This window comes from Tamandua tetradactyla, chromosome 1 (genome assembly GCF_023851605.1).
Source record: "Tamandua tetradactyla isolate mTamTet1 chromosome 1, mTamTet1.pri, whole genome shotgun sequence".
NCBI lineage: Eukaryota > Metazoa > Chordata > Mammalia > Pilosa > Myrmecophagidae > Tamandua > Tamandua tetradactyla.
In genome coordinates, this window is record NC_135327.1 from 232,361,751 (window position 1) to 232,386,143 (window position 24,393).

A 24,393-nucleotide genomic window follows, 5' to 3' on the forward strand; every position below is an offset into this window, starting at 1 on the left:
GGACTGAAAACATCCTTTAAATTTATAAAAATGCTGACTTCACTCTTAAAAAATTTAGTAATTAGTTAATTGCAAAAAAGAAAGATGAGGTTTGCTGTAATTTTTAAAAACTCACTTATAGTCAGCAAGCATTTCATTAGCCATTAGTCATAGTAAAACCGATCTGAAGATGTTTTCCCTTTCAGTTCGATATAGTTGGACAAATGGCTACGGACTTTATCTCTTTAACCTTTAGAGCTATCCTGTCTAATGACTCCCCTTATATTTTGTCTTATCAGGTAACAGGGCAGCTCAGCATGTTTGCCAAGTGAACTTTGCCAAGCGTGATAGAGTCTTAGCAACACAAAAAGTGCAAAAAGCATAGACTTAGGTGGACAGGTTTGAAAAATAAGGCGCAGCCTTTCATGCTTCAACACGATGCTGTGGACACCATTTGTCATCCCTTAACTGCAGCACACGCCTCCACACAGACAGGCACACACCCGTGCACACACACTGCATGTGCCTGCGTGTTCACACTCACACTGGTGCATGTGCATGCACACACCTGCATGAAGTCCTGTGTATACATACAGCACACCTGTACAAGCACACACATGCACACTCGTGTACACACCTTTAGATCTCTGGACTGGTTGTGGACATTTGAAGGTGCTGGGAGGGAGCTGACGACCAGTGGCGGGAGCCCCTGCGCCCTGCACCCAGGATGACACACGAGTCCCCTGCGCCTGGGTCCCCACCACCGAGCTGGCGGAGGGAGGGGCCCCGCGTTTCCTGTCTGACGTGGAGCTCTTGCAGGTAACGAGGACCGGCACATCCACGCTGTGCAGCAGGTGGCTGTCGTGAGCCAGGACGCGAGGCCCCGCGAGGAAGCAGGCGCCGAAACCTACGGAGCCCAGGGCGCTCTGCGGCGGAGGGACCCGCGCGCCGAGCTCTTCGCGAGCAGCTTCCTGCTGTGGGCGGACACGGTGGAGATGGTGCGCACCGCCGGGCACCGCGCCGTCTACGGGTCGGCCTGGATCTACCCCGTCTACATCTTCAGCTTCATTTCTGTGCTTCGGGTCGCCCTCGCTCCCGAGAACCCGCTCGCGACCTCGCTGGGTGTCCTGCTGCAGGACGCGCCCTTCATTTTCCTCCGGCTGGGCTTGATCGCCGCCCTGGGGACGGTCACCCCCGTCTTGGGCCTCTGCAAGAACACGCTGGTCACCCTGTCCTACCTCTACTTCAACTTCCTGACCAGGAGGCAGGTCTTCTCCACCTCGGGAATGTTTGCGTTTTGAAAAGACAGTATCGCGGGAGCGCTTCGCTGTGGACTCACCAGGTCTGGGCGCAGGGTCTCGCATCCGTTATGGGTTAAGAACAGGCTGCAGACAGAAGAGGCGGTTTTTACAGCCATAGCTAATCCGATTTTTAGTGGTTTGTCATTTCACAAATGGTGCTAACTTGAAGCAAAGTTTGGTTCTTCGAAGTTGGCGCTCCTGCATCTCTAGATGTTAGTAATTGATTTTAGTTAGGTACGTATGCTATGCTTTTTTAAAAACGCTCTTCAGGAAGGCCTTCTCTTTTTAAAGAAAACAAGAACATATTTTCCCAGTAAGTCAGTCCGAGATAAAAAAAAAAAAAAAAGGATATTTTTATCACTGATATGCAGTAAAGAGCATTATGGGAATGAATAAGTTTTAGGAAGCGAAGCTGAAGCTATTATGTAACTTTTGGGTTAGACTCTTTAAAGTACTTAAATTGTAGGGTTAGAGTCTCCTTCAAATGTGGGCTTATCTTCATTATTGTCTTGTGGAAGTGACTTTGATTTTGTGAATGATTTCAGTCTAAAAACCACCTCACTCCAACCATTTTGTCCCCGCTGAAGCGCAGCGGGTGGTGCGTACAGCAGCAGGAGCCAAGGTCCATCAGTAAGTCCTGGGTAAAGTATGATAGCAGAAAGCCATAAATGGAAGGTGCAGCTTTCCAAGTAGGTGAATAACTTATTTGTGGAATCTGATACCCTTATAGAAATAATCAAGTACAAATTGTTTAAAATAGAAAGTACAAATTACAAGTGTACCTGCCAGTGCTGCAGCGACAGTGGGTACTGTGGGCCTGAAGCCATAAACTACTTGGGCATGTGCCCAGGTCAGCGTGGCAGCGCCTCTGCTCCTCCTGGGCCTTTCAGATGCTGGGAAGCTCCACAGAACTGGGCGGGCAGAGTCACGGGTGGGGAAGGTGAGGCTTGAAATGGAACGTGTGAAGGTTCCGGTCTTGGTTTTTGCTTTGTTTTGCAAGGGCCCGGTTGGTGCGAAATGAGCACTGTCCACGGGCGAAAGGAAAGGGAAGGGAGCTGAGGTAGGTGGGGGCGCATCCTGCTCCCAGTGCCTGGCCGGCTCGTGGACCCTGGATCAGACCCTTATTTGGTGAATTGATCAATAACTTTTCCTCTTCAAAGATGTTAAAACATACACTGAATTAAACTTACATATGAACGACATACTATGTAGTCCCTAGATTAAACGTAGAGACTTCTCCATAGTAATGGGTGCAATAAATATTGAAAAAGAAATGCATAAGATGTATGCAGCTGAACCATTTTCTTGTGTGAAGTGGTCATTGTCACATATTAACCAAAGTTCTGTGCTTAAGTGAATGTTTTGTTGCGATGTCCGCTTGTGCGTGGCTGTGTGGATTTACTTTTTCCAGCCTCCTGGCTGTCTGTTTCCCACCACTTGCAGGCAGACAGAGGGACAGCAGAGTCAGGAGGGGAGAAAAAAGAGAGGCCAGAGGCCTGCACACACGCCCAGCCTGGGCGAAGGGGTCCCAGACTGTGGTATCCCTTCTGCCTGCAGAGGTACAGCCTACGGGAAGGGCGCCCCCTCCAGTTGTGCAGTGCTCAGCCTGCACACCCTTATGCTAGGCCTGAAATGAAACCTGAGCACCGTGGCCCCCGTCTCACACCACTCCAGCTATATGTAACAAATGACAGCTTACAGAAGGCTGTCTGTGGGCCGCCACGTGTGTCCCATGGGCACCGGCTGGGACGTCTCATTAATTCACAAATTCAGTACCAGTTGTAGATATAGCTTATATGAATAAGTAAGACTAATTTGCAAACTTACTTATTCATATATGCAATTTACTTGGTAAAACTGGCAAAATTACTCAAAAAGTAGTTTGGCCTTAATTATATCACAAAATGATTTATATGAATTTGAGGATAATATTTACTGTAGTAGTACTTGCAAAAGTTTACACTTATACAAATCTTGATTTTCTGGGATTTTAAAAAGCCTCATAATTATTCCTGGCATTGAATTAGGATCTTAATGAATTTTAAGGAATGCCCACTTTCCAATTTCTCTATTTCTTAAAAAAAAATCAGTTTATATGCCTTAAGAATTAAGTGTTCAAGAATCCTTGAGTGAATAAATATAAAATTTGCATTCCAAGTTGCCCGAAGTCACTGTCAGCAGTACATACATATAGTTTTGAAAAGCAAGTTGAGCATTTTTATGTCTTAGTTTCCATATATAGATTGAAGGTTATTTTCAGATTATAAAATACATTTTATTTTATTCTTAAATACTCTTTCTACTATCAGATGGATCAAACAACCTTCCAATTAAACTACCCTATATATGCTTTAGATAAATCACTCAAAACTGAAAGTTTGGACTTCTGTAATGTAACTTTTCTTTTAAACAGTAAATTCATTGTTGGTGTAAGAATTGGAAAATGCGAAGTGCAAGAACATAAAAAGTAGTGTCTCAACATCATTAGATTCATTAGATTTTGGACCTTTCTAAAGGTCTGAAAGATCCTTAGACAATTAGAAGACATAGAAAAGGGGATTCAGAAGGAGAAGTCCATATGAAGGTGCTCAGAGAGCAAAGAAATCACCAGCTCTTCTTTCCCCGTACATTTTACATCGCAGACATATCTTGGTTGTCTTTTTGCTTTCGTTGCTTAAATGATTCCTTGTTTGCACCGTTATATCTCCTATTTCTCCCTGACAGAAATTACCTTAATGCCTTTGGAATGAATCTGTCCCTTAAAAGAAACTTATATTTGATCACCAGTTTTATCTGTGAGAAATACTAATAAACACCTACCAAAAATTTGTTGAGCCACTTTTCTTGGAATTATTTCACAGCAAAGTGGACATGAAGTTCGTCTTCTGTGGAGTGCTGTGGTTGTGAGGTGGGTGCTGTTTGAGAAAGAGAAAGTCTAGGAGGAAATGAGAGAGTTCAGCAATTCAGTGTTACCAGTTTTTTTTTAAAAAGAGGATTTCCTTTATTTTGTAGAAATCCTTCTTGAGCTTGAAGGAAGCATTCATCAAAAACAACCACCACTTGTAACAACTAACCAAAAAAAACTGAACTGAAACCTAGCTGGAAGGTATAAGGAAGGTGGCAAGGGTGCTTTCTTTCTTTTTTTTTTTTGCTTGGTCACCTGTCTACAGATTGTCCTGAAGGCCATTTGAAATATTTTTTGCAGTAATATTAAAAAAACCCTAGATGTGAGTATTGAGATAATTATGCTGTATTTAACTCTGAAATTGATATAAATCCAAATTAGGCAAAACTTTAAAAGATTTATATGATTTACTTACATTTAAAAGCCTAGATAACTGCAATAGGTTTCCATGATAGTCAGTGAAGCAATGTTTTAAAAGAAACATTTTTGTTTCATCTGTTCTAATTTGTAACCAATTTCTTTTTGTCAGTAAAGGATTGGCTTAGTGGAAAGAGAAACATTTGTCCACTGTCTTAAGTTTTCTCCATCTTTTTTCTCTTTCGGGATAATATTAAATTTATAATATAAAAATGTAAATCAATAAAAGAACTATATCACATTTCTTATTTAGGAGATATAGTTCATATTTTTGTTGTAAATGTGTCAACTTTGGGAGCTTTCTAGTTCAAGATAAAATGTTCATTTAAATTTTGAAAAGAAATAATGTTTCCAGTAGTTTCTTTTTGAATCAGCCACATTTCCCACACTCAGTTTTGTGTCATCTGGCTAATGAGTATTGATGTCAAAGTGCTCTTGACTCCATTTTGACATCTAAAGACCAGCCAAATAGATATTTGGGTGGTGCTACTGGGTTCCATGAAGGATCTGATAACATGTTGGTTTTCTTTTAAAGAAAGAATTGTGTGGCCATGAAGTGGCCACACAGCCCTGACTGCAGGTCAGCCTTCCTCGGTGCAGCCCAGGGCCCTGCCCGGCCTGAGGGGGTCGCTGGGGTGGGGCTGCCAGCCTTGGCAGCAAATGCTTTGCCGCTATCTGCTCGGCCTTTCATCTAGAACATTCCCTCTCCAGCCCGATGGCTCTCTCTTCGGCCTGGCCTCTCTTTCACTTCTCCTCTGGCTAGCGGCGCAGCTGTGTGTGTGGACTGTTTCTTCCGAAGCTTTCCAAGAAAAGAAGACAGATCGTGAGCGCGGAATATGGAAAGGAGAGCTGCTGCCCCTCCGTGAAGCTGCCCTTTCTGCCCATGAGTGGAGCCTGCCCGGGGGCCCCCGCTGCGGCTCCTGGGACAGCAGAGGTGACCAGACAAGCCTGGCCCCCAGCCCCCAGCCCCCAGCCTGGCCACCAGCCCCCAGCCTCCAGCCTCTGGGCTTTCACTTCTGCTGCCCGCTCGCCTCCCCCCTGCCCTCTCCCACACGCGTCCTTTCTCCCCTTCCTCTCTCTGCCCTTCTCAGAAGTCAGCTTACAAAGCAAAGTTGTAACTTTGAATTCCTGTTTTTCCAAACTCCCTCATGTGACAGGATATCTCCTTATTGGAGGTTTCCCCTGAATCCCGGAGCCCTTTAAAAGCCGGTGCTTCCTCCCCAGCACTTGTCCGCGGGCTCGAGGAGGAGGTGTGCTGTCCCTGTGGAGCTCGCTGTCCTGCCCATCACAGCACACCAGCCCGGGGCCATGCGGCCAGGCCCTCTGCTGGCCCTGCTCTCGCTGGTGCAGGCGACTGCCCTGCTGCTGGGTAAGTGGGCTCCCCAGGCACCCCAGATTCTGGGAGGGCACCCGAGGGCCTGCACCCCGTGGCTCAGCAGGGAGGCAGCCCCCTGCCCCAGCTCTGTGGGTCCCAGGCGGCCTGGGGCAGAGCTGGAGACCAGGGCCCCGTCCCTCCCTCTCGGCCCACCGGCGGGGCCTCCCTTCCTCATTCGGAAAGGACTGCCCTGCCCTGCGGGTCGCGCCTCCTGCTGCTTTTTGGTCCGGAGGGAGCCTCTCGGGGGGCTTTCCTTCTTAGGGTCCCAGGGCCTGCCTGAGCTGGGCACCCCTCCTCTTCTAGCTGGAACCATTTCAACACATCAGGGTGTCTATTGCTAGAAAGTTCCTCCTTCCCTGCACGTGAATGGCGCGGACTGCGCAGGGCCCTGCCTTCCCCATGCGCCACCAGGCCCCGGCGCGGGAGGCCTGCAGGACCGTCAGCCCCACTTCTGGGCGTGGGGTCTCCGCCGGGACGTGGGTTCCCAGTGCTCTTGGCCCCTGAGAGATGAGCCGGGGCCTCTGCGTTCTGGGCCTCAGACCCTCTCCTCGCCGCGGCAGGGCGGGCGCGGGGGGCTGCTCGGACCCCCTGCACTGTCCCCCGGGCCCGTGGAGTGGGGCGCGCCCGCCCGCCCCGCCCGGAGCTGTGGTGAGTCGGCGCCTGTCATCCCTGGGCATCCGGGACCCGCTGTGCGTGCGGGTCAGCCTGCTGTCCCCTCTGCAGGGCGGGCCACGCCATCTGTTAATGAGCGAGGAAAGGTGGCGGAGAGAAGGCCCGCCAAGGAGGCATATCCCGGGAGGCTACTGAGTCTCTCTCTAGGTCGATAAAAGCTGCTGCGGGGGCGCTGCCTAACCTGACGGGACACTCCAGCCAAGGAGGGCAGGGGTCACCTCGGTCTTTGCCTGGAAGGCCTGTCTGGTGCAAGGGGACAGATGTGTCCTTCATGGCCCCAAAGGTTAGGACTAAATTCAGGGGGTGTCTGAAGGTTTGCACTGTCTTGAATGGAGCATGCTGTGGGGGAGTGAGCTCCCCGTCACAAAAGGTATTCAAGCTGATGAACAATTCAAGGACTGTTTATGAGACGTGGGCTCTGGAACCCAGAACAGTGCTTTAGAGGCAGAATGCAAGCCAAAGGGCAAGCCACTGCATTTAATGTAAAATTTTTCAGTAGTCCCATTAAAAGAAAGGGAACAAGTGCAATGGATTTTGTTAATACATTTTGTTTAGTACAATACATTCAAATCAGCATCACTCCAACACCTAATCAATATAAAATCCTTGGGATATTTTGACAGCTGGTTTTCTGAACTGAGCCTCAGAACCCAGGGTGTCTCTTATGCCCCAGCACTGAATCAGGTCTCACTTTTCACGGGGCGGCAGCTGCATGGCCAGTGCGGGGGGTGGGCTCCATAGCAGCGACTCTGAGCAGCCCCCCTCTCCGTACTGGTTCCCAGTGCTTTGGGGCAGAAAGGGTTTCTCCATCTGCTTAGGAGTTTTCTCCAGAGGTGGGAGGCCGTCGTGCCTCCTCCTCCCAGGTGCAAGTGCTGGGAGAAGGAGGGAGGGTCGAGGGCCTCTTTACTTGGAGAACGAAAAGCAGACACCTGAAAAGTGGGTGATGGAGCCTCCTCCAGGGTTCTTCTTTTTCCTTAAGGGCTTGTAAGTCTCCTATTACTTTTCCCCAGACCCAAGCAGGGGCTGGATTGGTGAGCCACAGCCCCAGGCCCCCCCAGCACGCAAAGCCTCTCTTGGGCTTTGCTGAGCTCAAGCCCTTTGACCCCCGCCCACTTGCCCAGCATCCCCTTCCTTGGCTCGGCGAGCCTCTTGGGGTGATGCCGAAGGATGAGTTGTTCCCTTGGGGACTGAGGAGCCTCAGCTTAGAGCCAGAGTGTCTGCTCCCTTCTCTGCTTCTCAGCAGGAACAGTCTCTAAGAGCTGTGAGACCTTAGGGGACAGACCCAGTGGGGTCCGGCAGCACCAGGCTGGATGGGAGAGAACTCCCCTGGGAACAGGGGTCCGTGGGGCTGGCGCTGGTTTGGTTTGCGCTGTTTGCCGATTTCCATGGTATGGATATTCCCAGCTCCGGTGAGTTCACGGTTCAGACGAGCAGCGTGAAGTCGCTGGTGGAGGAGTCGGGAGGAGGTGCTGACGAGGGGGCCCACTTGCTGGGAGTGGGCCCAGGTCCAGGGGCAGGGGAAATGAGGGGCTGTGCGGGCAACACGGAGCAACATGGGACAACACAGGGCAACACAGGGCAACATAGGGTAACATAGGACATGCGGGGCAACACGCGGTAACATGGGGCAACACAGGGTAACATAGGACATGCGGGGCAACACGCGGTAACATGGGGCAACATAGGGTAACATAGGACATGCGGGGCAACACGCGGTAACATGGGGCAACATAGGGTAACATAGGACATGCGGGGCAACATGGGGCAAATGGAGCAACACAGGGTAACATAGAACAACACAGGGTAGTGTAGGGTAACAGAGGGTAACATGGGGTGACATGGGACAATACAGGCGATCATAGGGCACACAGGGAAGCATGGGACAACACAGGACAACACATGGTAACATAGGGCACATGGGGCAACATGGGAGAACACAGAGTAACACAGGGAAACAAGGCACCATGGGTGCCATGGGCAGTGTAGGCCATGAGCAGCCCCTCCAGCCCTCCACAGGCAGTGAGGCTGGGGCCGGGAGGCAAGAGGGAGCCTGGGCCCCTCCCTGGGAGGCAGCTGGAGCTGGCCTTGGCGAAGGCAGGGAGCTGAGCGGCCAGCAGCCTGGGAGCCCTGGTGGGGACTTGGGCAGGGGCAGCCCCACGTGCAGGGCATGCACCAAGGCTCGCTGTGGGGCTGGGCTGCGGCCCCCCGGCTCCCTCCACACCTCCTGGGTCTTCTTGCAATTTGAGGCTGAGAGAGTGGGTTCGGGCTCCAGTTGTGCCGCGGGCTCACAGCCCCATGGGGGCTCCAGGCCTGGACTCGTCCTGCTCCACGTCAGCCTCCTCACCTGGACTCCAGGGAAGGTCCCTGCTGTGGGATGCCATGGCACTGTGCGCACCTGAAACCCTAGCTTCCGTGGAAGCATATTTCTTACATTAATTCCTAACTCTGAAATGTATCTTATTTTTCACAAAACTGGGTTGGGTCGGAGAAAAGCACGAGCCCCTTTCTTTGCTTTTGACTTCAGTTAGGGCACGCGCAGTGTTCGGATGTCTCTGCCTTGAGCTCACGGGGAGTCTGACTCTTGGCAAGTACGTAGGATTGTGGCTGACCTGGAGCCCTGGGCACACGTCCTGCAGTGGGTCCTTGGACACAGGGGCTGCGGTGGTGCAGGCGGCAGATGCCACCCAAAGCGTGTTGGGTTGAAGAAGGGATGTGTGAGTGTGCATTGCGCACATGTGTGTGCATTGTGCACATGTGTGTGCACAGTGCGTGTGCATGTGCATGCGTATGCATTGTGTGTGCATATGTACATGTGTGTGTGTGCATGTGCGTGTGCACGTTGTGTGCATGTGTGTGTGCATGTGTGTGTCAGAGCAGAAGGTAGGGGAGTCCCAACACAGGAGGAGAATGATGGTGGGTTGGAGGGTTTCTAAGCAGCGACCCCACCTGCCCTTGGGTCACAGCACCTGCCCGCAGTAACAACACCTGTTTCTGCCCCTCCCCCCTCACCTGGGGGACTCCCCTCCCCCACCCCTTGCATGTGGTTCTCTGAGAGGGGAGGGGCTGGCAGGGAGCAGGAAGCCCCGGCCAGGGCACCGTGTGCCTGCCCCAGAGTGCTACAGAGGACCCATTCCTGAGAAGCCGAGACCGTGCTCACACGCACAGCAGAGGGCAGGGTGGGGCAGGCGTCCTGGAGCGTTCCATCGAGTTTTCTCCTCACACTGCTTTGCCAATCTTTACTTACTTATTTATTTTACTGATGTTTCTGACGGAATGAACCCATCTGGCCCCTGAGCTGAGCATCCGCATTCGGTGTGTAGCTTTAGCTTATATACTTCGTTTTCCATACATTTTGTAACTGACAGTTTAGATTTGGTTTTAATGTAAGACAGAGATTCTGTGATAGAAAAGTGCATGACTTTAGCCCTAGGAAGTGATGAAAGAGAAAACTTCTCATGCGCCGTAGGGTCTCACTGCTTCGTTGAGGGTTTCAAGAGCCGGGGGGGGCCCCTGGCAGCAGGGGAAGGGCTCCCGGGGGGGACGGGCAGAGGAAATGCTCTGACAGGCTGACCCTGACATTCAGTCCCTTTTACATGGGGCTGGACCACCACAGCGGGGGCAGGTGTCCACCCACCTGTGACCCGGGCTGCCCGTTCTGGTGAGCTCTCGGATGGGTGAACCCTGGTTTTATCACCAGGTGTTGCTTATCTGTAAGGTGGGCTCCATTTTCTTGGAAACCCTGCAGGTTGGTGGCTTTCGTCTCTGGAAAATCCCTTCTCAGATGGGGTCCCTTCCAGCAATATCCACTGCGAGTGGGCATTTTATTTTACTAACAGAACTGTTCCGAGCAGGGTCTCGGCAGAGAGTGCCATCCACCTGTCCTTCCTTGACTGTGCGCAAGGAGTCACACACTGGGGCATTCCTTTAAAGCCGTTCTCTAAAGTATGTCCTCATCAGCCCATCCGTTCTGGGGTGCTAAGTCCTCACCTAGGATACTAAGTCCTCTCTTAGGATGCTGAGTCCCCCCCTGGGGCATTAAGTCCTCCCTGGGTGCTGAGTCCTCTGGGATGCTGAGTTCTCCCTGGGTGCTGAGTCCTCCCTGGGGTACTGAGTCCTCTGGAGTGCTGAGTCCTCCCTGGGGTGCTGAGTCCTCCCTGGGTGCTGAGTCCTCCCTGGGATGCTGAGTTCTCTGGGATGCTGAGTCCTCTGGAGTGCTGAGTCCTCCCTGGGATGCTGAGTCCTCCCTGGGTGCTGAGTCCTCCCTGGGGTACTGAGTCCTCTGGAGTGCTGAGTCCTCCCTGGGGTGCTGAGTCCTCCCTGGGTACTGAGTCCTCCCTGGGATGCTGAGTTCTCTGGGATGCTGAGTCCTCTGGAGTGCTGAGTCCTCCCTGGGGTGCTGAGTCCTCTGGAGTGCTCAGTCCTCCCTGGGGTGCTGAGTCCTCTGGAGTGCTGAGCCCTCCCTGGGTGCTAGGTCCTGTGGTGAAGATTTGTAGACATGCCGTGGATGCATCATGGGAAAACCTGAGGCCAGGTTGTGGCTTTCAGCTGTGTGCTCATTTGAATGGATAAAAGCACAAAAAGCAGAGATGTGTGCAACAGTTTCCTGGGAGGAATGGGATATCAGGTAACAGTGGTTAGGGGATGGTGCCTCCTGTGCGGTGTGAACCAGGGTTTGCTGCCACTCGGACCGCGGAAGGAGACACGGGCTCAGCCCTGGGGAGAGACAATCAGGGGACCCTGCATGCCCCTGCCCCGCTGGCTTTTCTTCAGCCCCCTCCCTGTCCCGAGCCTTCTCATCTCGACTCCAGGGTCCTTCTGTTTCGGAAACCATCTGGTCCAGGCTTTCGGCACTTCGGGGCCCCTTTTTTCTGAGTGCAAGTTCCCCTGGCAGTGCACCCTTAGTTCTTTCCACCTAGTTGTTGAACAAACGACTTCATTCCCAGAGCCAGGCATCTCAAGCACTGGGAGAAAGGGAAATTTTGGGGAGCCCTGAAGACCCCTAGGGGAGGGGAGAAGGAGGGGCTGCCTCGATGCCGTCCCAGCACCCCATTTGCTAGGGCAGGGGGTGGGGTCGTGTCCGTTCATTCGTTTTTTCCCAACATATCTCTGTTGAATACGTACGATGGGAAGGCACTTTCCTGGGCGTTGTGGGCACAGCAGGGGTCAAAGCCCAGGGCTCTCGCTGGGGGTCCCCGCCAGCCTGGCACTCAGCCCCTACGTCACCTCCCGCCGTGCAGCAGGCCCGCCCCTGGGAGATCTGCTGGGGGAATCCTTGGGTGGCGGGAAAGTGCAGGCAGGACCAAGCCCCCATCGCTGCCGCCTTTGCTGGTTATCGCCCCGACACGGCCCTGTTCCCACCACGGCCAGAGCTCCAGCTTCCTTCCCGGGTCCCTGGCGGCCCCGCTGCCTGCGAGCTCTGGGCCCCCCAGACTCCCACCCCTGGGCCAGGCCAGCAGATGGGTGGGCCCGGCACCCCAGCGGATACTCGCCAGATGGGCTTTGCAGGATGAACGTGATGTTAGACACATTTCGTGGGGGGGGGACAGCCCCAAACTCTGTAAATACATTTCTGACATGTAAGTATTAAAGAAGAAACAATTTCGTACACTAGAGCCCACAAACGAGATGGCAGAGAAATGCACAGAGCTCTCCACAGACCCCACTGTTGGCTTCGCACCATTTCTATTACAGTGACTTAATTCGTACAGAAGGAGAAGGCCGATGAATGCACACAATTGGTGTGGTCAATGGCAGCAAATGCCCCCCCCTCCCGTGGTCTCGGCGGCCCCTTAGAGGAGGAAGTGTGGCATTTTTGCACACGACAGTGCGAAAGCCAAATGACCTGTTGACTGAGAGGCGCGTTTGCAGAAAGCGCATCACCATGAAGTGATAATTTTACATTTCCTCATATTGTTTGCAAAGGCAATATCAGATCTGCCCTGCTTCCGAAGGTGCTAGAAGCCAAAAGATAAATAGAGCAAACAAGATTAGGGAAGTGCGTAAGGAAAAACAGAAACTTTCTTTCCACGTACTCCTTTCATAAGTATCAGTGTTTATAAATGGCTCGTCAGCAAAACTAAGCTGTTGGGGGGAAAACTGAATATGAAACAGACCCTACCCCGTTAGCCAATGATTGAATCAAATACTTTATCTGGGTCACTAATCAATATGCTTCGGATTGAATAAACACTCTTTTATTCAGTCAACTGATGTCCGGTGAGAGGCGGCTGGGCTCCAGAAGGAGGAGTGTCGTGGACGAGGAGGGACGTGAGGACACAAGTGGCAGAGGACGTGGGTCGAGGTGGGATGGGCGCACGTGGGCGTGGCAGGGCAGCGTGCGCCTGGGGAGCCGGCCCTGCGCTGAGCCAGGGAGCGTCCCCGGGGGGTAACCCACGTGGAAGCTTCTGGATGGAAGTGCTGGCGGGGGACAGACAGTCAGACATGCCCTTGGGGAGTCAGTGGGAGCGCAGGGCCAGGGGGCGGCCGGAGCCGAGACTCCTGAGAGCTGTGGCGGGGTCGGGAGCCTGGATCCTGCGGCATGGTCTGGAGTGTGGGGGGGGCCGTGGGCATCGCTGCGCTGTAGCCTGGAAACGCCGGGCCGCCGGGCGGGGGCACGAGCCCAGCACAGGCCTGGGATGGCGGCCGAGGCCAGGGGGTGAGTGTCCAGGCAGGGCTGGCTTGGCCTGTGCCCGCCCTGGCCACGGGGAGTGAGAACCCAGAAGGAGTGGGATGGCCGGGCTGCCTGCCGAGCGCCCTGTGGGCAGAGGGAAGGCGTGAGGGGCAGCGGGGGGCAGCAGGATGGGGCCTGGACAGAGGGCGCTTGCACACCTGAGCTCACCTGGGCCCCCGGTGGCTGCAGGGCCGATGCAGCCTCCGAGAGCCGGGAGGGCGGCACACGCCGGTGGCCGAGGTCGGGCAGCCCTGTAGGGCCGAGCCGCACAGACGAGCCCCTCTCAAGGCGCAGGCGCCGGGAGGGCTGCAGGTGAGCGTCGGGGGACACGGCGCAGTCAGGGGCCGTTGCCTTCGTGGGTCACGGGCCCCGGGGTGGTGAATGGCCGTGGTGGCTCCTCTGTGACTGTTTGGTTTCCCTCTGCTGCGAGCAGGGGCCCCGCGAAGGTCCTGGTCAGCGTCCTACCCTTCAGCCCCACGAGGACAGGACAGAGCCCGGGGGTCCGGGGCCGGGCAGGAGTGGACGGAGGGGGAGGCAGCCCCAGGCCAGTGAGGCCCCAAAGCGGTGTCCGGCCTCCAGGGGCCTGGGGCTGGGGGTCCCCACCCTGTCCCATGCCGGGGGCCGTGGGAGGTAAGAATGCATGGAGCCTGAGTCCCCAAAGCTCAGCAGTGCCTTTGGGGGGCCATACTTTCAGATGGGGGCTGCCAGCAAATGTCAGAAGTGTCTGATTTACATGATGCCACTAAACCAAGAGGCCACCCAGTGCCCTCTGTGGGCTATTCTTAAAATAAGAGGAAAAAGAGAAAAACCTTTTCATGAACTGAATTTTGATTTAAGGGGAAAAGAAAAAATGCTTCCCAGGCCCTGTTTTTTTGTTTGTTTTGTGGCAACAGGAAGTGAGACATCACTGGCGAACACCACGGGCTGGAGTGAAAGTGGGGTGCGGTGGGGGTGAGGTGGGGAGCGTGTTCCCTTAAATCACTCAAATAAGGAGTATAACTCGATATTATTAAAAGGCAATTCTCAGAAGCATTGCTTCAAATGACAGAGACAGTTAACTTCATTTAATTGTTACTGCAAAACTTCACGAATTAGATTAACTTCTAGTAGATTTGGTACCTTTGTAAAATGAAATGGTTAGATTGAACTTGGCAATGAAATAAATGATTAAAACAATACAGCAGGCCCTTCCGTATCTGCTGATGCTGCGTTCCTAAGCCCCGCTGTTAGAAAGGGAACCAGAACGAAACAGCCAACTTTGAATAAATTGTCGAGTCGCTCAGGCCCAGGCTTCCTGGAGAGCAAAGTTCAAAAATTTGCAGAACATAAAATGAATGAAGTTGCATTAAATAAAATTTAAGATATTACTGAGCCCCCAAATCTAAGGATAGCATTAGAAAATCAGGCTTGTTTTCCTGCCTCTGAAGATGGTGGGGCTGGGTCCAATTTCGCGGGGCTGCCCCACTCCAGGCCGTTGGCGCCTTTAGTTCCAGCCCTGGCTGCATCTGGGGTCCCCCTGCGGCCTGGGGGGGGGCTTCCTTCTCTGTCCCCAGCCCCCACGGCTTGGGCGCATTTAGGGCCTTTGTGTGCAGCTCCCTGCAATGGAGGACCCCCAGCACGACAGAGCAGCCCCCAGGCCCCCCGGGGATGGCCCCTCCGTCCGGCTCCCTCCGGGCGCCAGCTGCACCCTTCACCTCCGTTCCCAGGTCCTAAGTCTTTGGCGGAGCGGGAAGGTGGGGGCCTCACCCGGCCCCCACGTGAGCACGCTTCCTCTCCTTTTCCAACAGACACGCGGCAGTTCCTGATATACAACGAGGACCACAAGCGCTGCGTGGAGGCGGCCGGTCCCAGCGCCGTCCACACCGCGGCCTGCGACCCGGACAAGGAGGCGCAGAGGTTCCGGTGGGTGTCGGACGGGCGGCTGATGAGCGTGGCCCTCAAGCTGTGCCTGGGGGTGCCGTCCAAGAGCGACTGGGTGCCTGTGACCCTGTACGCCTGTGACCCCAAGAGTGAGCTCCAGAAGTGGGAGTGCAAGAACGAGACGCTGTTCGGGATCCGGGGCGAGGAACTGTTCTTCAACTACGGCAACAGGCAGGAGAAGAACGTCATGCTGTACAAGGGCTCGGGCCTGTGGAGCCGGTGGCGGGTGTTCGGCACGGCCAGCGACCTGTGCTCGCGCGGCTACGAAGGTGAGTGCCGGGACCGCGGCCCAGGGAGGCGGCTTCCGAGGGTCCGTCCTGGCAGCTGCCGCATGAGCACAGATGCCAGCAGCTGTTCTAAGCACTGTGAGAACGTGCTGTGGATGCGGGGACGAGTCCAGGGTGAAACTTGAGCTATTTGCAATCCGTGGGAAGTGGCTTCTTTTAGCTTTCTCTAAGATATATATGTTTATGTGTATGTGTGTGTAAACGTGCGTGTGTGAGCATACTCGAACTATGCATTATAATCCTAGAAATTGATTTTCACTGTGGTCTTTGACCCGAACACTCTCATATGACATTATAAGGTTGTGTGGTGGTAAATGAATTTGATAAATGAATTTGACCAAATATTTATTTTCCTTTAGTTTAAATCATCCTTGGAGAAATGGCCCAAGAACAGCATTCTTTATCAATTCAGATTGCCAAAATGAAATCTGGATGAATTCGTCAATGGTTTCTAAGTGTTTCTGATTCATTTTGTCACCTGATAGTGATGGCAAAAATCAGCAGTTAGAAAAGCTGGGGAACTGGCTTGCAAATTCATGCATGGCCTATTAGTCAGCTACTGAGAAAGCTGTAGCAAAAACCAGTCATTTTCTATGTGGCTGATGCTTTGGGCCCTCTGAGGGTTAAATGAAGTGAGAGTATTTAACCTTCTCCTTTCTTGTTCAAGTCTCAGCCTCCGGTGGCTGCAGAGAAGGGGAAGGAAAGGGGAACTTGGGGCTCCCGCGGGGCAGAGCTGGTCCAGGCGCCCAGGCTGGGTGCGTGCTCAGCGGGAGCGGCAGCCAGGACCAACCCAGGGCTGAGGAGGCAGGGTCTTATCCATGGGACGAGACAGTCTGTGGTCACTTTGCGGGGGCTGAGATGGGCTGCCTGGCTGCCTGCAGGGGCAGCGGCAGGGTCAGGCTGGGCAGGGTCCCCGAGGCACCTGGAAAATGAGGCGGGTTTGGAAGCCACAGGAGAGGCAACCTTCAAGGAGGAACTGGAGGAAGATGGTCGGGCTGGGCAAGAGTGCACTGTGCTCGCGAGAGCCAGATCCCGGCCCAGAGGGGCACATCCCGGCGAAGGGAGCACATCCTGGCGAAGGGAGCACATCCCGGCGAAGGGAGCACATCCCGGCCAAGGGAGCACATCCCGGCCAAGGGAGCACATCCCGGCCAAGGGAGCACATCCCGGTGAAGGGAGCACATCCTGGCAAAGGGAGCACATCCTGGCCAAGGGAGCACATCCTGGCAAAGGGAGCACATCCGGTGAAGGGAGCACATCCTGGCAAAGGGAGCACATCCCGGCACCGGGAGGACAGGCGCTGGGACTGGGACTCACTTTGTCTCTACGCTCCACACAGTCCTCCCTCCCCCAGCCCCAGCAATGGCCGCAGGGTCCGTTCACGCTGCGGACATAACACCCCTGGGGCTCAGGCGGACACCCTAGGGAGGCCTGGGGTCCCGGAACTGGTCACATCTGCCCCTGCCCAGCTGCCCCCGGGGCTCAGGACACTCCTGCAGGAGGCCCTGGCCCTGAGTGGCCTCGGATCCGTCAGCTGCCTGAGGCTGGCTGAGGCCTGGGGGAGGGCAGTGGAGGGGGGCTCGGAAGGGGTGTCCGGAAGTCAGGGCCACAAGGCGGAGTGACAGTGAGGGGCCCAGCCGGGGCCGCCTTAGCGCCAGCTGTATACCCTGGCTCCTCAACTGCTGAGCAGGGGAATCGGTTCTGAAAAGGTGCCCGTGGACCCGGGGCGGGGCCTGTGCTGCTGCCTCGGGGGCCACAGCCAGCCTGGAGGGGCCCCGGTGGGCAGGGCTCCTTCCTGTGGTGGAAGTGGGGGCCGGTGTTCCCGGAGCCGCTTGCTGCCTGTGAGTTGGTGGAATGGAAGCGAGGATCCATTTTAAGGTCTTTCGTAGCCAGCTAGTGACACATATTCGGTGTCGTTTTGCAGTAAATAAAGGTCAGTGCAGGTTTTCCAGTGGGATGGGCAAAGCAGGCGAAGCCCAGGAAAAGGGAAGGGGCGGGACGCGCATTTTTCTTCTCGTGTGAGTGACGTCCTGCGCTGTGCGTTGTGTGAACTTCATGTTATCTTAGTGACTAAATGTCTTTCGGGAACTTTTTCAAGTCATCGGACCCATGGAACTTCCTAGGGAGGACAAGCTGTTGCAAAGGTCTCCCGCAGGGGTGTCCTTACCAGGGCGGAAGCCCCTGGCGTACCCAGGAATTCGCTGGCGGGGCTGTTCTCTTCTCAGGAGCGTCTCTGACCACTCTGCCTTCATCCACAAGAATTCTTTTCCTTTCTGGTGGAAACCAGAGCTTCCCGTTTGGGTCGTTTGGTCCTTGCCACCTGAATTCAGGGTCTGGAAGGCCGGTGCTGACAATGGACACATCCCATGGCTTTGGGTGGCTGTCTTCATGGAGGGCTGGGCCACCCCAGGCCCCCCTTCCTGGCAGGCTCTGCTGAGGGTCCTGGGGCACTGCAGGGGGTCTCATCACCCTTGTGCTTTCGTGCTGCACAGCCTCAAGGTTATTGCCAATCTGGAGATTTGATAATAGTATGATTTAAACCAAGAGGAAGGATGTCCCAGGCTTATCCTCTGTTTTGGAGGAAACACAGAAGTCAAGCTGGTTTCGATATACTGATGACTCTTCCCTCTCAAGAGGAAAGAGGAAAATCTGGTCCAAAGGGCAGCGGAAATGAAGCGGCTTACAGCTATTCCTGAAGTGTGGGCAGCTGTATGCACCCAGGCAAAGGGTGGATGGCTGTATGCACCCGGGCAAAGGGTAGACAGCTGTATGCACCCAGCCCAAGGGTGGGTGGCTGTATGCAGCCAGGTAAAGGATAGACAGACATGTGCACCCAGGCAAAGGGTGGACGGCTGCATGCATCCAGCCAAAGGGTGGACAGCTATATGCACCCGGCAAAAGGTGGATGGGTGTATGCACCTGGCCAAAGGGTGGACAGCTGTATGCACCTGGCCGAAGGGAGAGTGGGTTAGAGGGAGCAAGAGAAGGGAAGTAAAAGGAGGGAGGACGGGCCCCCATGGGTAGTCAGAGAGGGAGCCTGCCCCGCCTCCAGGCACTTTTCTCTGCAGGGGGCTTGGCACTCACCTGCTGAGCGCTGCCCCTCTCTCCGCAGCCATGTACACCCTCCTGGGCAACGCCAACGGGGCCCCCTGCGCCTTCCCCTTCAAGTTTGAGGACAAGTGGTACGCGGACTGCACGAGCACGGGGCGGTCGGACGGCTGGCTCTGGTGCGGGACCACCACTGACTACGACACCGACAAGCTGTTCGGATTCTGTCCGCTGAAATGTGAGTCCCCTCGAGGCCGCGCGTCCTGCCCTCACCCCGACCGCCCACCGCCCCGGTGCAGAGGAGGAGAAACCACGATGGCCCCATGGCCCGGGAGGGGGACGTAGGTCTGACCCTCGCGTGCCTTTGGGCTCCATCTGGACTCTGCTGATGGGACGAGACCGTGCCCCCAGCTCCCACATGGCGTCATTTCCCAGGTTTAGAGCGAGTGACCGTGGAGAGTGTCCAATACTTGTGCCACGCAGGGGCGGGCACCCCCTCCCCTCCCCAGCGATGGTGAAACCGGCCTCAGGGCTGGGGGCCTAGAGTTCAGGAGGGACAGCGGAGAGGGGACCTCCCCGCCCCTGCACCCATTCCTCCCTCTTCCCCTCCCCCTGACCTCCATGCCCCCCAACCCTGCACATGATCACCCACTGGTTTATGGGGCTCCTGGGTGGGGGCGAGACCACAGGGGCGGCCCGGGTGGGTCCAGCACTGCCCCCAGCAGAATTCCCAGACCCCACTGCGAACCCCAGGCTGCTCCCCAAAGCATGAGCTGCACAGTTAGCACAGGTATGTTAGTTTGTCAACAAACAACTTAATTCTCACTCCCTGTTCTGGGTGCAAACCCACTGCGCGTCTGGCTCCAGGCCAGCGGGACCCTGCCCCACACAACTCTGTTCCTGGACGCGGCTCCCCCGCAGGTAGGGGTGCCTGATCTCGGGGTGGGTGTCTCTTTGTCTCAAGACGTTGAACGTTTTCCCCTAAGATGAAGCAATACTTGCTTTTCTGTGTCTGAGGACAGTAAAGTCCTTCTGCTCGACCCAGCCCCTTCAAAGGGACGGCCGCGTGTTCCTCAGTCTGCCTCTTAGCATGGACTTTCCTGAAGGCTCATGGGTCCCACGGCAGCAAATGTGCCCACCAGGCAGCTGCTGGGTGAGCGCGAGATCCAGTGAATGACATGTGGGGGGAAAATGGCAAGTCACGATGACAGAGAAAACGCCCAGTCTAGCGAGATTGTGTGTTGCATCACAAGCCTGCTCTGTATGATATTCTTTTAATTTTAGTTCAAAACCAAATTATATTTACTGTTAAATACAAAAAAAAATTATAGAAAGTAAAGGAAAGACATTTCAGTATGTGTTAAGTTTTAAAAATACATTTTAAAAATCCATGCCTCCTTTTTAAGGGCTTTGCAGTTTCCCAATCTATTTCGTCTTCCTCGTTTTGTGTGTTCCTTTCCCAAGCGCATTTCTCTTCCCTGTAAGCCTGGGCCTGGCAGGCTCCGCTCGGGAAGACGTGACCGTCGTAGACCCAGCGTCACTCAGGGGCCTTCATTGTCTCCTGCGTTGTTTGCAGGAGCGTTTTCCTTCCGTTCGGACATTTATTTTCACGTTTCATGAGAACAGGGAGCGGAAAACCCTCCTTTCTCTCAATGCCCTGTGGCCTGCAGCTTCAGCTTTCAGCGGAGCTGTGCCGCTGACGTGGGGACTCGCGCTCTCGGGGGGATGCCGGGCCAGCAAACCTCCACGTCCGTGGAGAAATCGGTTTTAATCCTTTGCGTGTCCGATGAAAGCAAGAGTCAAATTGTGCTTCCTTCTTTGGTCACTTAGAGCCCTTTCCTCCCTTCAACAAGAAAATACCCACCCCACCCTTTTGTAACCCACATTTTCTACCATAATATGAACAAAACTTCCAGATTTCTGGACTTCCTTACTAGCATGTAGCTGTATTTGTTGTTTGAAAGCATCTCCATGTTCAAGTAAGCCCGGGGTCAGTCTCCGTCGTGGGAGCTCACCCATGTGGGGGAGAGCCCACCTGGACACTAAACTAGGAGGTTTTAGACCATTATAATTTAGGTCTAACATTACCAATTCAAATTTATTTTTTAATCTAAAGATACAGTGATTTTCTAGTTAAAACAGCTTAGAAAGTTCTATGTTGTTGAAAAGTGAAATTTCAATGCTTCTCTCTTCCTCTTGGGTATGCCCATTCCAATGGCCATGTGAGGTAGGAGCAGAGTTGAGGTCTCTCAGGCCCATGGGCAGCGAGGTGAGAGACAGAAGGGCACACGGCACAGAGGGGCACACGGCACAGAGGGCACGCGGTACAGAGGGGCACACGGCACAGAGGGGCACGTGGCACAGAGGACACGTGGCACAGAGGGCACGCGGCACAGAGGGGCACGCGGCACAGAGGGGCACGGGGCACAGGGCACAGAGGGGCACAGGGCACAGAGGGGCATGCGGCACAAAGGGGCACAGGGCACAGAGGGGCACGTGGCACAGAGGGCACGCAGCACAGAGGGGCACACAGCACAGAGGGGCACGTGGCACAGAGGGGCACGCGGCACAGAGGGCACGCGGCACAGAGGGCACACGGCACAGAGGGGCACGCGGCACAGAGGGCACACGGTACAGAGGGGCACACGGCACAGAGGGGCACGTGGCACAGAGGACACGTGGCACAGAGGGCACGCGGCACAGAGGGCACGCAGCACAGAGGGGCACATGGCACAGAGGGCACGCGGCACAGAGGGGCATGCGGCACAGAGGGGCACAGGGCACAGAGGGGCATGCGGCACAAAGGGGCATAGGGCACAGAGGGGCACGTGGCACAGAGGGCACGCGGCACAGAGGGGCATGTGGCACAGAGGGGCACGCGGCACAGAGGGCACGCGGCACAGAGGGCACACGGCACAGAGGGGCACGCGGCACAGAGGGCACGCGGCACAGAGGGCACACGGCACAGAGGGGCACGCGGCACAGAGGGCACGCGGCACAAAGGGGCATGTGGCACAGAGGGGCACACGGCACAGAGGGGCACGTGGCACAGAGGGGCACGTGGCACAGAGGGGCACACGGCACAGGGGGCACGCGGCACAGAGGGGCACGCGGCACAGAGGGCACGCAGCACAAAGGGGCATGTGGCACAGAGGGGCACACGGCACAGAGGGGCACGTGGCACAGAAGGGCATGTGGCACAGAGGGGCACACGGCACAGAGGGGCACGCGGCACAGAGGGGCACGCGGCACAGAGGGCACGCGGCACAGAGGGCACGCGGCACAGAGGGCACGCGGCACAGAGGGGCATGTGGCACAGAGGGGCACAGGGCACAGAGGGGCACGTGGCACAGAGGGGCACACGGCACAGAGGGGCATGCGGCACAGAGGGGCACGCGGCACAGAGGGCACACGGCATAGAGGGGCACAGGGCACGGAGAGGCACGTGGCACAGAGGGACACACAGCACAGGCCCAGCACACGGGGAGGGCCACCCAGCATCTTAGCAAGCCGAGTGCTCCCTAGACCATTGCAAAAGCTACATAATCCTTTCTCTGTTCCTAAAAATAAGTGAAAGATGATTATTTCACATGACTCTTAGGTAGAATTTTGTATTAGTAGAAGAGAAAAGGGACAGTCCACACCATTTAAGCATGTGAAACATGCTATAAAAAGTATTGATCTGTCTATATTGATAGATAGCTTTGGTGGGTTTTTCAAAGAGTGAATCCGAGTTTTGGGGGTCTATGGGGATTATAGCATAGCACAGGAAAAATAAGCTGAAAGAATCGTTTTCTGCTCTGAGGGAAGAGAGGCTAACGGTCAGCACCTGTATGCGCCAGGGTGTGAGGTATACTGAGTCTATTCTAGACATGAGAAGGTGACGCCCCAAGTGAGTAACCTGGCCACGTCCATCGGCTCGTGCGTGGCCCCGTGGGACCTGCCTGCAGAGCCCACATCCATCCCCACACGCTTCTAAAGAACCCCCGCTGCAGTGTGCGGGCAAGCTGTCCTCTTGCTAGGCATGAAATTCAGGCTCTGTCTTCTATGGATTTAGGAAGTTGGGCTGGTAGCTTCATTTCCAGGCTTGCTTCGCTTCCCAACTCAGCTGATCCCAAGTGTCCCAACGGAGAAATAGGGAGACTATGCCCCCCCTTCCTCTCTTTAGAGACCTGAGGGGGAGGTCTCTCAAAGGTCTTTCAAAGCTCCCCCTCTTCATCCCAGGAGCTAAGAGAATCTCAGAGGTGCTTTAAAAGTAACAAGTAAATATCTATAGATGATGCTTTGGGCAATGATCCTGCTAGGATTGCTTGAAGATGCTTTTCCCCCAAAGTCTTTTCCACGCCCCGTGTAGCAAACTCCACCCGACTTCTTCTTTCACAGTTGAGGGAAGCGAGAGCTTATGGAACAAGGACACACTGACCAGCATCTCCTACCAGATAAACTCCAAGTCGGCTCTGACCTGGCAGCAGGCACGGAGGAGCTGCCAGCAGCAGGGCGCTGAGCTGCTGAGTGTCACAGAGATCCACGAGCAGACGTACCTGACAGGTGAGGCCGTGGGCGGAGCCTTCCAGGCTGCTCCTGGGCCGGCGGTGGCATCGTGGCGGAGCCCGTCCACAGCCAATGGCGCGGCCAGTTGGACGAATCCGTCCCTTGCAAAGGACCCAGGATGGCCAAGGGTGGCATCCCTGGGCAGCGCTGCTTTGTGGCGCTCTCGGGAGCTCAGGCAGGGAGGAGCCTGGGGCTCACGGGGGCTCAGGGTGGAAGTCGCCCCTGCCCCAGGCTTGGCGCCCTTGGACGTGGGGCAAAGCCAAGACCTGGTGCCTGGGCAGAGCCCCGAGAGCTGCCCGCAAGTCCCACCCTCCCTGCCCCTTTGCTTTGACTCCCAGACTGCCGGGTTTTAGGTCTGAATGATGCTCTCTCCACAGCTTTTTGGTTTCATAAACATCTGTTCTTATAGGGTCGTGGAAATTAAAAGAGCTAATGTTTGCCTGCTCAGATAATATCTCCTCTAGCTTCTACAGTGCACAGAGAGAGAGATCAGGACGAGAAATCAGTGTGGGAGAGAAAGTGTCCCCCTTCCTTGCCTCCAGGGTCCCTCCCCCAGTTTGCCCGACGCGCCACCAGATGAAAGTCTCTCTGGCCCCGGGTCCTTGGGCCCAAAAGACCAAAAGCACAAACAACTGGTGCTCAGTTCCCAGCAGGTAACAAACACCCGCGCCAAAGGTGCCGCTGCCCAGCTGCTGAGCCGTGCTGCGCTCCGGCCACAGCAGAGTCTAGTCTTCCTGGCCTGGCACCCCCCACGCCATTTCTTTGACGGTATCCTCCTCTCCTGGAACACCCGAAACTTCACAGTCAGGCTGCATCTTCTCTACGAAGGCTCCTTTGTTTCTGTCTGAATCGCTCTCGTTTGCCCACCGCTGTTATCATAGTGAGCGCCACATTTGCCCAATTTCTACAGATAAGCACATCCATTTGCTCTTTTCTATCCGCTCACTCACTCCCCACGTGTCTGCCCTGCGCATGAGACATCTGCTCGTCCACATGGCAGCGCCTCGGCAGCCGCGGCTCTGTGCACAAGAAGCTCAAAGTCCAATACCCACAAACTGTGTAAGTGCCCCCGGGCGGGCACAGCCCCCACGCCAGAGCGTCTCGGTGAGGTCTGGACTGACCAACGACCCTGCAGCATAACAGTGACTCCTCAGAGATTCAGCCTGTCCTTGGGCAACTGGACAGCCCACGGCAGGTGGGCAGAGACACGGTGGTTCCTAAGCTTGAGGTGGCTGCCTGTCCCCTGGGCACCTCCCACCTGGCATGTC

General features: G+C 55.0%; 2 protein-coding genes across 2 annotated transcripts in view; both read left to right on the plus strand.

Moving 5' to 3' along the window:
- TMEM236 (transmembrane protein 236) overlaps nucleotides 1–4,782 on the plus strand; it is a 32,040-nt gene extending 27,258 nt beyond the window's left edge. Inside the window, exon 4 of the mRNA XM_077154713.1 lies at nucleotides 799–4,782. Within this exon, the coding sequence (XP_077010828.1) occupies nucleotides 799–1,280 (482 nt within the window). The 3' untranslated portion in view covers nucleotides 1,281–4,782. The remainder of the gene's footprint in view (nucleotides 1–798) is intronic.
- Nucleotides 4,783–5,297: 515 nt separating this feature from the next.
- MRC1 (mannose receptor C-type 1) overlaps nucleotides 5,298–24,393 on the plus strand; it is a 78,964-nt gene continuing 59,868 nt past the window's right edge. The window contains exons 1-5 of the mRNA XM_077154726.1: nucleotides 5,298–5,536; nucleotides 5,827–5,971; nucleotides 15,107–15,508; nucleotides 18,639–18,812; nucleotides 22,958–23,122. Of these exons, the coding sequence (XP_077010841.1) occupies nucleotides 5,486–5,536; nucleotides 5,827–5,971; nucleotides 15,107–15,508; nucleotides 18,639–18,812; nucleotides 22,958–23,122 (937 nt within the window). The 5' untranslated portion in view covers nucleotides 5,298–5,485. The remainder of the gene's footprint in view (nucleotides 5,537–5,826; nucleotides 5,972–15,106; nucleotides 15,509–18,638; nucleotides 18,813–22,957; nucleotides 23,123–24,393) is intronic.